At 33.2% G+C, this 13,451-nt stretch overlaps 1 protein-coding gene and 2 long non-coding RNA genes across 7 annotated transcripts; 2 read left to right on the top strand and 1 right to left on the bottom strand.

Annotated features, from left to right (window-relative positions):
• The first annotated feature begins 859 nt into the window (after positions 1–859).
• LOC139865972 (uncharacterized) lies at positions 860–4,050 on the top strand. 3 transcript variants are annotated; one of them, XM_071854095.1, is made up of 5 exons: positions 860–1,195; positions 1,375–1,437; positions 2,666–3,409; positions 3,532–3,729; positions 3,817–4,050. In XM_071854095.1, the coding sequence occupies exons 3-5, from the start codon at positions 2,939–2,941 to the stop codon at positions 3,844–3,846; spliced, it is 699 nt and encodes a 232-aa protein (XP_071710196.1). In that variant the 5' UTR covers positions 860–1,195; positions 1,375–1,437; positions 2,666–2,938; the 3' UTR covers positions 3,847–4,050. The 3 variants fall into 3 exon arrangements, with proteins under 3 accessions (XP_071710196.1, XP_071710195.1, XP_071710193.1); XM_071854094.1 differs by having other exon boundaries at positions 860–1,035; positions 1,147–1,437; XM_071854092.1 differs by having other exon boundaries at positions 860–1,437.
• On the bottom strand, positions 2,618–7,691 carry LOC139865973 (uncharacterized). 2 transcript variants are annotated; one of them, XR_011765180.1, is made up of 4 exons: positions 7,502–7,691; positions 7,124–7,414; positions 6,616–6,897; positions 2,618–3,183 (listed from the first exon to the last, which is right to left on the bottom strand). It is a non-coding gene; the product is annotated as an uncharacterized lncRNA (long non-coding RNA). The 2 variants fall into 2 exon arrangements; XR_011765181.1 differs by lacking the exon at positions 2,618–3,183 and adding an exon at positions 5,922–6,107.
• A 3,861-nt stretch (positions 7,692–11,552) lies between these two features.
• On the top strand, positions 11,553–13,092 carry LOC139867631 (uncharacterized). Of its 2 annotated transcripts, XR_011765900.1 has the most exons (5): positions 11,553–11,745; positions 11,827–11,962; positions 12,117–12,160; positions 12,281–12,385; positions 13,008–13,092. It is a non-coding gene; the product is annotated as an uncharacterized lncRNA (long non-coding RNA). The 2 variants fall into 2 exon arrangements; XR_011765899.1 differs by having other exon boundaries at positions 11,827–12,160.
• The last annotated feature ends 359 nt before the right edge of the window (positions 13,093–13,451 follow it).

Here is a 13,451-nt window from a genome sequence, read left to right on the forward strand (position 1 = left end):
GTAATTACCCTCAACTTTGTGGGTAATTTGGTAGTCTTCCTTTAAAAAAAACTTTTTATAATTATTTTTCAACTACTTTTTTCACCTTTTTTTTCATTCGTTTATTTTTTAAACGTTCAATTAATCAACTGTTAATCGTTTTTTTTAACCAACTATTTTTTTTAGGGAGGTGATACTCACACACCAGTTTTTAATCCATACACATTTGGTTCAACTTTCTAGATAAATTTAAGGATATAATTGTAAGTTTTATGCTAAAAAGTGTGTATGGCCAAAAACTGGTGTGAGTATCACCTCTCTTTCTTTTAACGTTCTATTAACCAACCATCAATCGTTTGATTGATTTTATGAAATTCAATTTTCACTTTTTTATTCACCTTCTTTTTTCATTCTTTTATTTTTTTTAAACATTCAATTGACCAACAGTTTCCATTTTCTTTTAACGTTTAATTAGCCGAACCGTTAACCGACTAAAATCACTCCACAGCGATGCGTGGGGGTTTTATCCTCGTTTAAAGTCAAAATTGTATAAAAAAGACTTGAAAAGTTAAAGTGGAGCAGAAATGTTGGGACGGATGGAGTAAATATAATTCCTCACATTTTCTTATGATTATTTTGAGTGCTATACTGCTATGTGATAACTGATAAGTAATGCTACCAATATACTTTGGGGAAGTTACTACTAGTAGAGTAGTAGTGTAAAATGCCTGTAATAAAATTAGTTTTAGTTTTAATTTTAATTAATATTAATATTAATATTAATATTAATATTAATATTAATATTAATATACCAACCCACTTATTTTCTCACTTTCAATTTCAATTGAAACAAAACAAAACAGAAAATACTTAAGTGGCGTGAGTGAGGTCGACGAAACCAGGAAGCCGGGAATGGAGGCTATCATCTTTCGAATTCAACATTTTAATCCTTGAAATCTTCCAAATCTTTTACCTAATAATCTTCTGTAGCATTTTTTTTTTTCTATATTAGTTCTTGAATTAGAAGATTTGGGGTTCCAAACCCTAAGATTGAAGGTATGGTTTCTTTTATAAATTTTGTAGGTAATGTACATTTAAAGGTTAGGGGTGATGATGATAGATTAAAATCACCATTTAAAACCCCAATTAGTATTCTTATTCATAAAGATTTCAAAGGCGTTGTGAACTACAAGAACTATGAAGGATCATGTTGCATGTAAGGGTAACGAAATTGAAGTATAATAAACTGGTAAAAAATTTCGTTAGATTTGCATAAGCCCTAATGGAGGGTAGTAGAGATACATGGGAAAGAAATTCATTGGGAAAAAGTGAACTTGTGATTTTTAAGTTCTCTAAGTAGTTGTGTTATTAATTTTGTAATACTGAATGATGCAGGTTTCTAAATTGGTTATTTTACCATTGTGCTAGCAAGTGTGATTAACAGCCCACCATCTCAAGGTGAGTTGTTGTCTGATGGTAAATCATTGACTAGATTAATTATGGTATGTAATATGTATTGTTACTTTGTAAATTTATAAAGTTATGAACTGTTGTTGGTTGATATTATATGATATGAATATGTTGGCTGTGCGAAGAATGTGCAGTATGGGCCATTCTGTTGCCAAAAAGGGGGCTAGTCTTCATAAGGGCTGGTGTAATGCCATAAGGGATATTGCAATGCCTTACCTGCTACTATGTTGCCATAAAGGCTAATATGTTGCCTATCAGGGCTAAATGTGATAATTTGCTATATTGAAGGCTGTAACGGCTAAAGGTGCCTTAAGGGCTATGAAGAGTGATTTATGAAATTATTTTGTCTTAAGTTGAAGGTTATAGTTTAACGATTGTAATTGATGGGTCAATTATTAGTTGCTTTGCGTGCTTTTGATTTGAATATGAACTTTAAGGGTTTAAGTATGCATTAAAGCATCTTGAAAGAGATAAGTTTTGATAATCAAATTGTGTAATGTTTATGGTAAATCATGTACATGTTTACTTTAGTACTCACTAATTACTATTTTTTACTTACAATTCGAATTACTTATCTCTTCTATGGAAGAAGGAAAGTGACAAGGGCAAAGGCAAGGTAGTTTGAGAGAAGGCTTGTAGATTTTTCATTGAAATTGGGCTTTGGTTAGACTTTATCTAGCATCTCTTTTATACTGAGTTATTGTGTCATATGTTTTTGGTTGTGAAACTCATAGTTTTTGTGTATGGTTTATGAGGTCAAAGTACCATGTTAAGTAGTACATAAACGTAATGGTATTTTTGTGGAATTAAGTGCTCTTCCAAGGTTTAAATTGGGATATGTGTTGTGGTAGTTATAACTTTTATGTTCTCGTTTAAACTTTTGAATTTTGGTTGTTTCCAAGTAAATGATGCAAACTATACGTTAATAATTAAGTTGTATTTTGTAAAAAAAAATGTTTGTCGTTTTTCTTATTTTCAAGTAAGAGTGTGTGTGTGTGTGTGTGTGTGTGTGTGTGTGTGTGTTATGTTATGCTGAAAAATGATGCATATATATATATATATATATATATATATATATATATATATATATATATATATATATATATATATATATATATATATATATATATATATATATATACACTTTTATGTAAGTTATTATCTTCAAGACAGTTTATTGGCTCATTTATATAATTTTATTGTTTATTGGTTACAGATGGCAGCATCCTCATCCACTGCGGGTGCAAACATGAAGATGAAAAGTAAGTGGGTCGATGTAAAAGACCTTCTGCCACAGCTAAAATTGATTCACAGTGGCCAATCCTCAATAACTCAAGACTTTATAAATTCGGCTAAGAACGCCATATCGGATTCTTGTGATTTCTCCGCTTTATTGATGCGAAGAGGCCTCACTAGGCTTGAGGAGTCTATTAAACCTGGATCGTCTAAGAAATCGTCTAAGAAACGCTGATCTAAAGCTGTTGCTTACATGCTTGATATTTTGGAAGATATTGATATGTGTACCACCGAGTCCGTCGACATTACCAAAAATGCCATGAACTCTTTGGTGGATTCAGTTGGAGAATTAACTAACGTGCTCGATGGGAAAGCTAAGCTTGAGGACGTACTTTACTCTATTGGGAATTCAACGGCAAATATGTTTGAGGTGGCCGATACTTGGGCCAATCTGCCCTCAAGGGCCTTGGGAAGAATAATTTCATCAACAGTAAAAGCCTGTAAAAAAGCAAGTGACAGCTCTGTTAATAACCCGAAGGCAAAAGCGATTGTTCGTATTTTAGAGGCGACGGCATCAGCCGTTGTAGCTTTTACCGAAACCGAATCATCGGTACATGCAGCAACTGCTGCATTTAGAAATCAGCTTAATTCAGTGGATCCCACAGTGGATCCTACAGTGGATCCACCTCCAGACACAAGCCCAAATGAAGAGACTCCTGCTTTTGTAAGTTCATTCATTTACTTTTATTTTATAAGCATGGTATGGCTTCAAGTTTGGTATGATTTTGTAAGGTCTAGTGTTCTTTCATTTTATTATCATGTCTGATGTGAGTGGTTTCTACGCAGATAGAAATGAAGATGGACGTGCTAAAAACTGCTGACGCCCTTGCACCTCAACTGGGAATGCTAGCCGCGCCAGACGCCCTTGCACGTCATAACCTGGAAACGTTAGCCGCGCTTTGGGGTGTGAAAGTGAGAGATTATGCTCGTGAAAACTACCCTGGAGACAAAACTCTTGAAAGAGCATTAAAGGAGTTGCGAGAGGTAGGCATCGATTTATTACTTTAGTCATTCTTTATTAAATTTTTTAATTGTTTTACTATGTTAACAAAATATAAAATATAATTTTAGGCATTTGACAGTTGCACGGTCAGTTTGTGAGCAGATTATGGGAATATTGGAGCAACTTCGAACTAATGTTTTAGTTTCTTAACATAGAGTTGAACGCATTAGTATTTTTACTACTATTGTACACCTACACCTATGACTATGTGTGTTGTGTATTTTGATTTCTGGAACCTGAATCTACTTAAATTTTACATCGTTTTGGTTATATCTGTTTTTTCATCTATGTACGATAATCTGTTCAGGACTTGCTTGAACCTAAAAGAGTTATCTTTTGAACCCGTTTAGTGTATATTTTTTTACCATTGAATTATTGAAATTTTGATGAATCTATGGACATAAATGGGTTATATATTACATAAATGGGTTATATATCTATTGAAATTTTTTACCATGCTAGATATGATCCCAAATGGTGTGTTTAGGGAAAAACTTGGAGTCAGTAGCATCATCGACAAGCTAAGAGAAGAACGACTTCGTTGGTTTGGGCATGTGATGAGACGACCACGTATTGCCCCGGTTAGGAGAGTTGAGGCACTCACGGTAGATGGTGTAAGGAGAAGGGGTAGACCTACTCGTAGGTGGATGGATAGACTAAGACTCGACATGAGGGAGCTTTCGTTGACCGAGGACATGACTTCTGATAGGGATGCGTGGAGGGCTAGAATAAGAATAGTTGAGTAGGGCTACTTTTATTATTATTATTGTTATTGTTATTGTTATTGTTATTGTTACTGTTATTACTGTTATTACTGCTATTACTGCTATTACTGTTATTATTCTTACTATTACAATTATTAGTATTGTTATTGTTATTATTATTATTTTTTGTATCACTATTATTAATTATTAGTGTATTAGTATTTGTATTACAAATATTTATTACTATTAATATTTATATGAACTATTATTATTACTATTATTTGTATTACTATTACTATCGTTTTTATTAGTTTTATGTACTGTTACTAATATTATTAAATGAGTATGTTTTTGGTATCTTTGGTTCTGGATGTATGCATGCTTGCTTAGTTGTTTGTACGTATGCACGTAGGTTCTTGTATGTTTGTATGTATGTATGCATGCATGTAGGTTTTGTAATGAAGGTGTGATGCAGTTACACACGTTTTTGTATGTGAGTTTGTTTTTTATGTATGTATATTTGTAGGTAGGTATGTATGTATGCTTGTTTTTTACTTGTCTGCAGGTGTGGTATATTCACTCATGTATGTATGTTTTGCTAATAGGTTTATGTAGGACTGGGTGTTTATGCTATGTATGTATGGTTGTATGTGTGGCTTTATGCATGTATGTATGTACGTAGGTATGTTTCATACTTGTACGTAGGTATGTCTGGTGTGTATGTAGGTTTAGGTATGTGTGTATGTATGTACGTATGTATGCATGTATGTATGATCAAGTGATTCGCATCGCTCGGTGCATCTTGGGACCATTATGGCTGAGGACGACTTCCCTTGCTCTAGAGCTTGGTTGGTTCCTTTTAGTTGGGTGGTTTCGGGGGTGTCTACCGTAAAGGTGCATGAGTGGTTTTTGGTTTGCTAAGGGTGGTTGGCTCTTTGCTTGCGCAACAACTTCCACCCGGCATGCCCTCGAGTTGCTGTCCACAAGGTCTTTTGGCTCTATTTATTGAGGCAACGACAAGCGTCGTTTTAGTGGCGTCTTGACTGCCGCTCAGAGCCTAAATTGATTCTTAGGCATGCTTTAAACCCCATGAAAATCTGATTCTACCATTTTCATGGCGCCCCCCTTATATTTTATTATTATTATTATTATTATTATTATTATTTTTATTATTATTTTTTATTTATCTTTGTATGTTTTAATTTATTTTTTAATTTCTATTTTCTAGTTTTAAATTAAAAAAAAAAAAAAAAAAAAGTCTTTTTTTAGCCGGAGGTCCTCACGGAAGCAATCTCTCTACCCTGGAGTAGAGAGGGGGATGAATTTCCTTTACCGTGGGTGGAGAATTCTCTCGACTCGTGGTAACAGAAACGACTTCTCTTCTAGTTTAGGGTAGAGGAAGGATTGTCTACACCTTACCTCCCCCATACCTCGCAGGCGTGGGATTGGGTATTGTTGTTGTTGTTGTATATTACAGTAAAGTAAAGTTTGGGTGACTTTTGACCCATAGGTGGCTGGGTCAACTCGGAAAGTAAAAAATGGGCTGGAATTACCACTTCTGCTATATTAAGGTAAAAAATGATTGAAATGGTATTTGGTTATTGGGTTGCAGACTACTCATGTGATCCCAACCAAAATGTTGACTTTTCTACATGCTGCAAAATGGAAAAAGAATGTTAAATTGGGTTTGGAATTGTTATGATTCAATTTGGAAGACAATATCAGCATGTTGGAATGTTTGTTTTATAGTAGGGGTTTTAAATGGAAATGGGTATTGAAATCTTGATCATGAAACACTTGAACTTATTCTGTCCATTTTCAAGGAGTCATTAAACCGTATTCCTCATCATTCCACTCTTTTACCTATAATCTGTTTTTTTTTTGTTTTTTTTTTAAATCTAAACATTTACATTTATTTATTTATTTAATAAGAATAAGATGGATATAACATGTTCCCCATTCTTCAAATACATAACTACTCCGTATAACATCTCATCTTGTTGTAAGTTAAACATTAAAAAACGTGTTAGCGTGTCAGCAGGATCTATGGACTATAAGGTACCCGATTTTTTTTTACTCATATTCCAACCTTCCCAACCCGCCCATTTCACCACCCCTACAAAATAATGAAATACGGAATACATAGTTTGTAGTAGTAATCACCGTGCAGCAGGGCAGGATGAGGAGTTCATCATTTGCGTCACATAGCATAGCATAGCATAGCATGTGAATACCACCTACGTATTTGCGTCACATCATTTTGGGTATTAAGCCAATAAATTAGTTGCATGTTTCATCCCATGATCAAAAGATGAGCTTACTCGCACAATATTAATGGTCTTGTTTCAACGATCTTGTGATATCTTAACACAGACAGTCCCAAATACGCAAGTACATAGCGCATACGGCAAACGATGTCTGTTGACGCAGTCCTCGATCTACCACCTTCACAGTGAAATGGTTTCCACAATCATATTAAAAACCCTTATTATTATTTGTAAATAGTATGAAAAGGATGGGACAAAAATGTGTTACATGTAAACCTAACCTGACTCATTTCTACCCATAATTTCTTTTTGCCTATTAATAACAGAACCTATTATAACCGTTACCCAAACTGCCCATTTTGCCACCTTTGGTGTCTATCAATATATAAAAAAGATCATTGTACCAGCAAGAGCAAAATGAGTAGGTGCCATAACTTGCTTCATACCCAAAGACCAAGAAATAATGCAGGCATGGTTTTTGTCCCTTTCTACCATGCCAATAGCGCGATCTATTATAGAGGAGCCCAAATCAGTTCCTTTTCTGAGAAATATCCAAATCGTGTGTCTCGATATTGGCCTCATCTATCATGTACATTCCAAACAAATCACGTAACTCGTACCATCTTTGATGTTGGGGATATATAATGGCTGTTTCTAACAGCATTGATGTTATGTTCTTTCATTAAAACCAAATCCTATAACACGAAATTAACACATATTACAAATAAAAATGTACTGAATTTTACAAAAAGAAAATGTACATAACCATTTTCACAGATCACCTTATTCTTGTTCATTTTCATAGATCATAGATCATAGATCACAGATCATTCACCTTCAAATGCTACTATCCCTTTTTCACACCTTCAAAAATGAATCACCATAGTGTTAAGCGATGGGCAGACGTTGATCTATCATTGAACTGTTACTTTAACTGATGCAATTCCTAAACAGTGGCTCCGCCAAGCTTATTACCCATTACCCACCTACATATTCAACATATCATTAGGTCATGGGCGGTACCATTATAAAATAACAAAAAAAAAAAAAAAAAAATGTTGTTACTTGTTAATACTTGGATTTAGATTTGAAGTTGAATAAAAGTACATACTCATTTTCATTTATGAGGTTTCTCACTTCATTTATCAGCAGTTGTAGCTCTGCTTGTTTTTACCTCTATGGATAAATGAACATAGGCTAGCAGTATAGACTAGGCTAAATTGTACCGAATAAGAAAAATTAAGTCAATCATTTGATGACAACCTGAATTCATTGTACCGAATAAGCAAAACTAAGTCAACCTGTATATAAGTAAGTACATATCCGTACAAAAAGTCATTGTTGGGAAGCAATACACTCATTATATTTTACTTTCATGATTTTAGTTGTAGAAGATAAAGCATATTCTAGTATATGAGTGTAAAGATTCTGAAGTCCAGGAAACAACTAAACGATGAGAACAATGCAGTGGTGGCATAGTTATAATCTAACGATCTAGCTACAATTAATGATTCTGACTTTGTTGTTCTAACAGCTGATATCTCAAATACAGGGTATTAATTAATTATTAGGAATTTAGCGTAAACAGCATGTAACGATATCTATTAGTTGATGAGTCTATAGCTAGTAATTAACCAACATAAACAGCACAACTGTCTAATCACGTTAAATACATACGGATAATAATTACTAACAAACAATTAGATCTAAGCAATAATAATAAGATTATAAAAAAGAATGATAAATGATAACGTGGTTAGATCCGATATTCAATTTTGAGAAGATCAGCCTTTTGTTATTATTATTATTTTTTTCACAAAAGGTTGGTATCTTTATTTGGTGAGCTTCGCAAAATAAGCTCCGGTAAGATCCGAACTTGATGCGCGTGGACTTGATCTCCATTCAACTAGATGTCCAGTGTGTGAGGATGACATTGAAACCCTTTGATCACCTCCTCCTAAATTGTTCAAAAGCAAAGGATATTTGGGAAAGAATCCAAAAATTGTGGACGCTCGCCTTAAAACCCACACAGGTGCTAGTATATGGCAAGCAATTGTTTGGGTATCGTGCTACTATATTTGGAAAAATAGAACTAACACGACCTTCGGTAAACATAAAATGTGCCCTCCAAAAATCGTCGCAGACGTCCAAGTCAAAACGTTTGAGTGGATAACATGTCGAAATAAAAAGATAAAGCTTGAGTGGCACAACCCATTGATCTTTGATGTAAACCCAATCGAAAAGGAGGGAATCGGCTAATATCCCAGGTTTTTTTCCCGAGCCCTTGGTTGATTGCTTGTGTAGGGATAAAGTGAGTAGTCTCAATATACTTTGTAGCTACATTGATAGCACTGTATATCGTTTGGCTCCTCCGCTTGTTACTTCAAGTTCGCATCTCTACTAAGGCAATAGAACAAGTGGCTAGGGTGTTTTCCTGACAAGCCTCCCCTTTTTCAATCTATATTTTCGTGATTTCACTTGTAATTGTAAGTAGTATAGTGCTTTTCGTGATTGTATCAAGGCTTTTGCCTCCCTTGTTGTAAAATCCCTTATAGTTTAATAAAAGTTGATCTTTCAAAAAAAAAAAAAAAAAAAAAGTTCACCAAACACAAATACAAACACACGAGTTTACAAAGAGATAAATTACACGTTATGAACATATCTCATATATGCCATTGACATGGCACAACCTAAATGAAAACTCATTCCAAAAGCTAGCTTTTAACAGGAGTTCTATTCTTGATTTGTGGCATGTTATGAAGCTAACATGGAGATGGAGATAGGTTCATAACATTACATTGTATACTAGTTGAAAGACCCGTAGTACAAGGGGAATGAATAATTTCTATATGATAAATAAAAAATGATAGATTGTTAAATTATTTTATCAATTTAGAACCATCATGTGTTAAATCTCCTCGATACAATAAAAGAGATTAAATATAAAATGCTAAACTGATGATGTCATAATTAAGCAAATTTCTTTGTTAAGAAAAAAAAAAAAAAAAAAAAAAAAATCTAGATTACTTAGATGATGTCATTAATCCTAAATATTTTATAATTAAAAAAATTGTATTTATAGTAACTAACTTGATGATGTCATTAAAATAATTAATTATTTTAAATAAAATTATTAACATGTTAATTGTATAATATATAAAGCATTATGTATAACTTTATGATAAAATACTCGCATGATCATATGTACAAAATATTGAAGCAACATGTACAACCTTATGGTAAAATACTACCATGACCATATGTACAATATTTGAAACATATATATACAACTTTATGATAAACCATCTTATTAACACATGTACAAACTTTGAAGCATATTGTACAGCCTTCATATAATAATTGTATTTTAGTGTTTTTAAAAATAAAATTAAAGAGACATTTGTTATTATGAATTAAATATAAATACTCAATTTTAGAGCAAACTTTAATATTATTATATTATTATCATTCAAAACTGGGTCATCTTTACGGGATTAATTACGTTACATATGTATGCGAAATACATGTTCCAATAAACTGTTGTAATGTAGCTTTTATGGTAAAAAAATAATAATTGTGATGAAAATTGAAACAAGGTGGTGGGAGAATAAATGTAGTTCATTTATACTGACCAAGTTTCTTAGTCGGAATCTATGGTTCCACGGGTTATTAAACCAAATGACTTTAGCATTTACATTCACTTAATACCTAAAACATATCATTAAACTGTTTCGTTTAAACAAACCCGTGATTTCAAGGATCATTTTACTAGTTAGCTAATAAATCTTCTCAAAACCTCTTTTAAAACCGTTAGATCAAAAAAGACTTCGCCCTACCGTTTAATCCAATTGTCAAAATTAAACATCTTCACTTATCAGCTAATAAACCAAATTACTTTCATCATGTCCCTAAATTACCCTTAGATTAAAATTAAATTCCCTATGCTCCAATCAATTAAATGCGTGTACGCCTCTTCTTCTCCAGAGAATTCACTAACCATAAGAGATTCTTAGAAACAACATTGATAGATCGTAAACCCTAAACCATCTCTGCATGCGTTTTTCATTAACGATCCAGTGATCATTGCATCTCTCTTGGCTTGAAATTGGCCATATTGTCAACCGTAACAATCAACCCATTGTATTTTCCGATGATGGCGTTGGCTTGAAATTGGTAAATGAAAAATAGATAGAAACTTTTTTTCCAGTGTTTTCGTTTGAATTGCAGATGCAAATGGCGTACGAACCCTAAGATCTATTTTTTTATTCTTTCTCGCCTCAGGTACAAACCCTAACATTTAGTTCAAGCAATTTCATGATTTAATCGGTAAACACTAACAATATTTGCAGCAACTTGCTAATCCCTTTCGTGATTTGATTTTATAAGGTAATAATCTTCGTGTCCTAATGTTGTTCAAACAATGAATCCAAGCATTGATTTTACAAGCTCTGTATATTCACAACTGAAATTGATGGAAGAAAGAGATTACAAGGGATTTCGAGCAGTGAGTCTTTTTTTATCATATAAGAAGAATGAGAAGATATCAAGTTGCTCAAATTTTATGCCAGTAAGATGTCGATTGTTCATAACCTATTTGGGTATGAATTTCACTTCAATATATTTTTTTTTTTGCACAATTTTGTCAATTTATTACCAGATCTCTCAACCAATAGTTAACTATATTTAATAACTTTATCTGTTGGTTTTGTGCGACTTCTTATTATTTGTGCCAAGTTATCAAGCTTCTTTTATTATCTAATCAATATTCTTGTATAACAGATCATCCTTTGGTATGAAAACATCATTAATGAGGTGGAAGTCGGGCAGATTGGGCAAGTTGGGTAATGGGTCAAACAAAGGTGGGTTCAAAATAGATAAATTAACCCGTTCGACTCATTCTGTATCTAATTAAGTGTGTTTTTCATGTGCACATTATACTCATGAGGTGTGAATAGGAGTTACAGTGGGACATGGAAGAAACAAAGTAGTTGAAGTATGAAGAAGCGAAGATGAAAATGCTGAAAGAGTAAGAAGTTTCTTTTTGTAACCACACCAGTCTGTAACTAATTAGTCAAGTGTAGAACTATAATGTTGCATGATCTTGCAGTGACCCTACTCCAGTTCGTGAAAATATTCGTAGACCTCTGACTTCAGTTCAGGTGTATAATCTACATGTGGAACAGAGAGCCAATGATGGAACAAAATTTGATAATAAGTTGAAGGAGAAAAACACTGTAAAGATGGTACCTTTTTTAGTTATTTTTATTTCAATTGTAGTTTAAGCATTTTCATTCACCTTATATTATTATTTGTGTCGATACTATATATTTTGTATTGCTTGTTTAAGCTTCCAGACCTAAAAATGCTTTGTTGTTTTATCATATATACTTTTTTCAGTTGAATTCATATTAAAACTGAAAATGGTGCAGGTTTAAATACAGGTACACTAACCTTTTGCTTCATTTTTGCAAGATTCCTATTTAGTATTTTAACATGGGTCAACATGTATCAAGATTCCTATTTTGTTCAGTAACTACACAATTCTATCAGTATATTTGTAGGAGCAATTAGCTTCATCCCCACTGATTTGATGTATCTAAGGATTAAGTATATGGAAAGCACTTACCTATTTGAAAACAAACATGTCAGGATCGAAATAGAAGAAGGTATGCAACTTTACATTCTCATATTATTAATTAATTAGTTATTAGGATAATGTGTACTAATAGAAAAGAGTTTTTCTAATGTGTAGTGGCAAGTACTTTTTCTAATGAATGTAGTTGTGTATAATTATTATTATTATATTTAATATGCTATGTATAATAATTTACCTTTTTGTTTATATTTTCTTTCATAAATTGTGTATTTGATGGGTTGAATGTTGTGAGTGCATCTGATGACTGTCCTTTAAATTTGCCACAAATTTGCTGAGTTAAATGTTTAGACCATACATTATGGGTGACAATGAAGCTATTTTGTTGTCCCACAACAACCACTACGGGCTCTAAACTTTAAGGTAAAATCTGTTTGCTCTACTTAATGCATGATGCTAATGCTTTGTTGATCACGATGAAATACAAACTATCTTCTCAATTCAATGAACCGAAGTGGAGGGTAGCGAATCTTGCAATTTGATTAAGAAAATAGTTGTAGTAAACATATTAATTTCAATGTTTGCTACTGCTGCGGATATTTGATTTTACCTCTTAATTATAAAGTGTGAAGTGAAATGAGTAACTATGAAGTTTAGTTTCATTTCATACAATTTAAAATTTTGGGGGTCGGCAGGACTTTGTGATCGATGAAGGTGATTGGATTCTTGAAGCAAACTTTGAGGAAGAAATGAAGCAAATTACTAGAATTTTACCGAAGGACTGTCTACATCTAACCTCCCCCATACTCCACTCTAGTGGAATTGGGTATTGTTGTTGTTGTTGTACTATTGATGGGTTTAGATCCCAGATAATGGGTACCTCTTTGCTCTGGGTCGGGTTGTCTTGGCATGAAAACCTCTTTATCAAGTAAAAGAAAGTGCCAAACATGGTGGTGTAAATCGTGTTATTTGTTAAAAGAAATAATTTAGAGTGTTTTGTGCATCTCTAAATATACACACTTTGGGGATACTCAAGGTTGAAAAGATGCGAGTCGAAGATGAATTCGTCAGGACCTTGAAAGGTCGAGTCGGTCGAGATGGGGTTGAGATGGACGTTGATAAACATCGACTTTTAATAA

This window comes from Rutidosis leptorrhynchoides, chromosome 9, assembly GCF_046630445.1.
Source record: "Rutidosis leptorrhynchoides isolate AG116_Rl617_1_P2 chromosome 9, CSIRO_AGI_Rlap_v1, whole genome shotgun sequence".
NCBI classification, from domain to species: domain Eukaryota; kingdom Viridiplantae; phylum Streptophyta; class Magnoliopsida; order Asterales; family Asteraceae; genus Rutidosis; species Rutidosis leptorrhynchoides.

What these genes read in the sequence shown, in the direction of transcription:
- LOC139865972 (XM_071854092.1), top strand. Translation starts at nt 2,939, where the DNA reads ATGCTTGATATTTTGGAAGATATTGATATGTGTACCACCGAGTCCGTC. An exon ending in ATGAAGAGACTCCTGCTTTT is followed by an intron (nt 3,410 to 3,531) that starts GTAAGTTCATTC and finishes GTTTCTACGCAG; the next exon opens with ATAGAAATGAAGATGGACGT. An exon ending in CATTAAAGGAGTTGCGAGAG is followed by an intron (nt 3,730 to 3,816) that starts GTAGGCATCGAT and finishes ATATAATTTTAG; the next exon opens with GCATTTGACAGTTGCACGGT.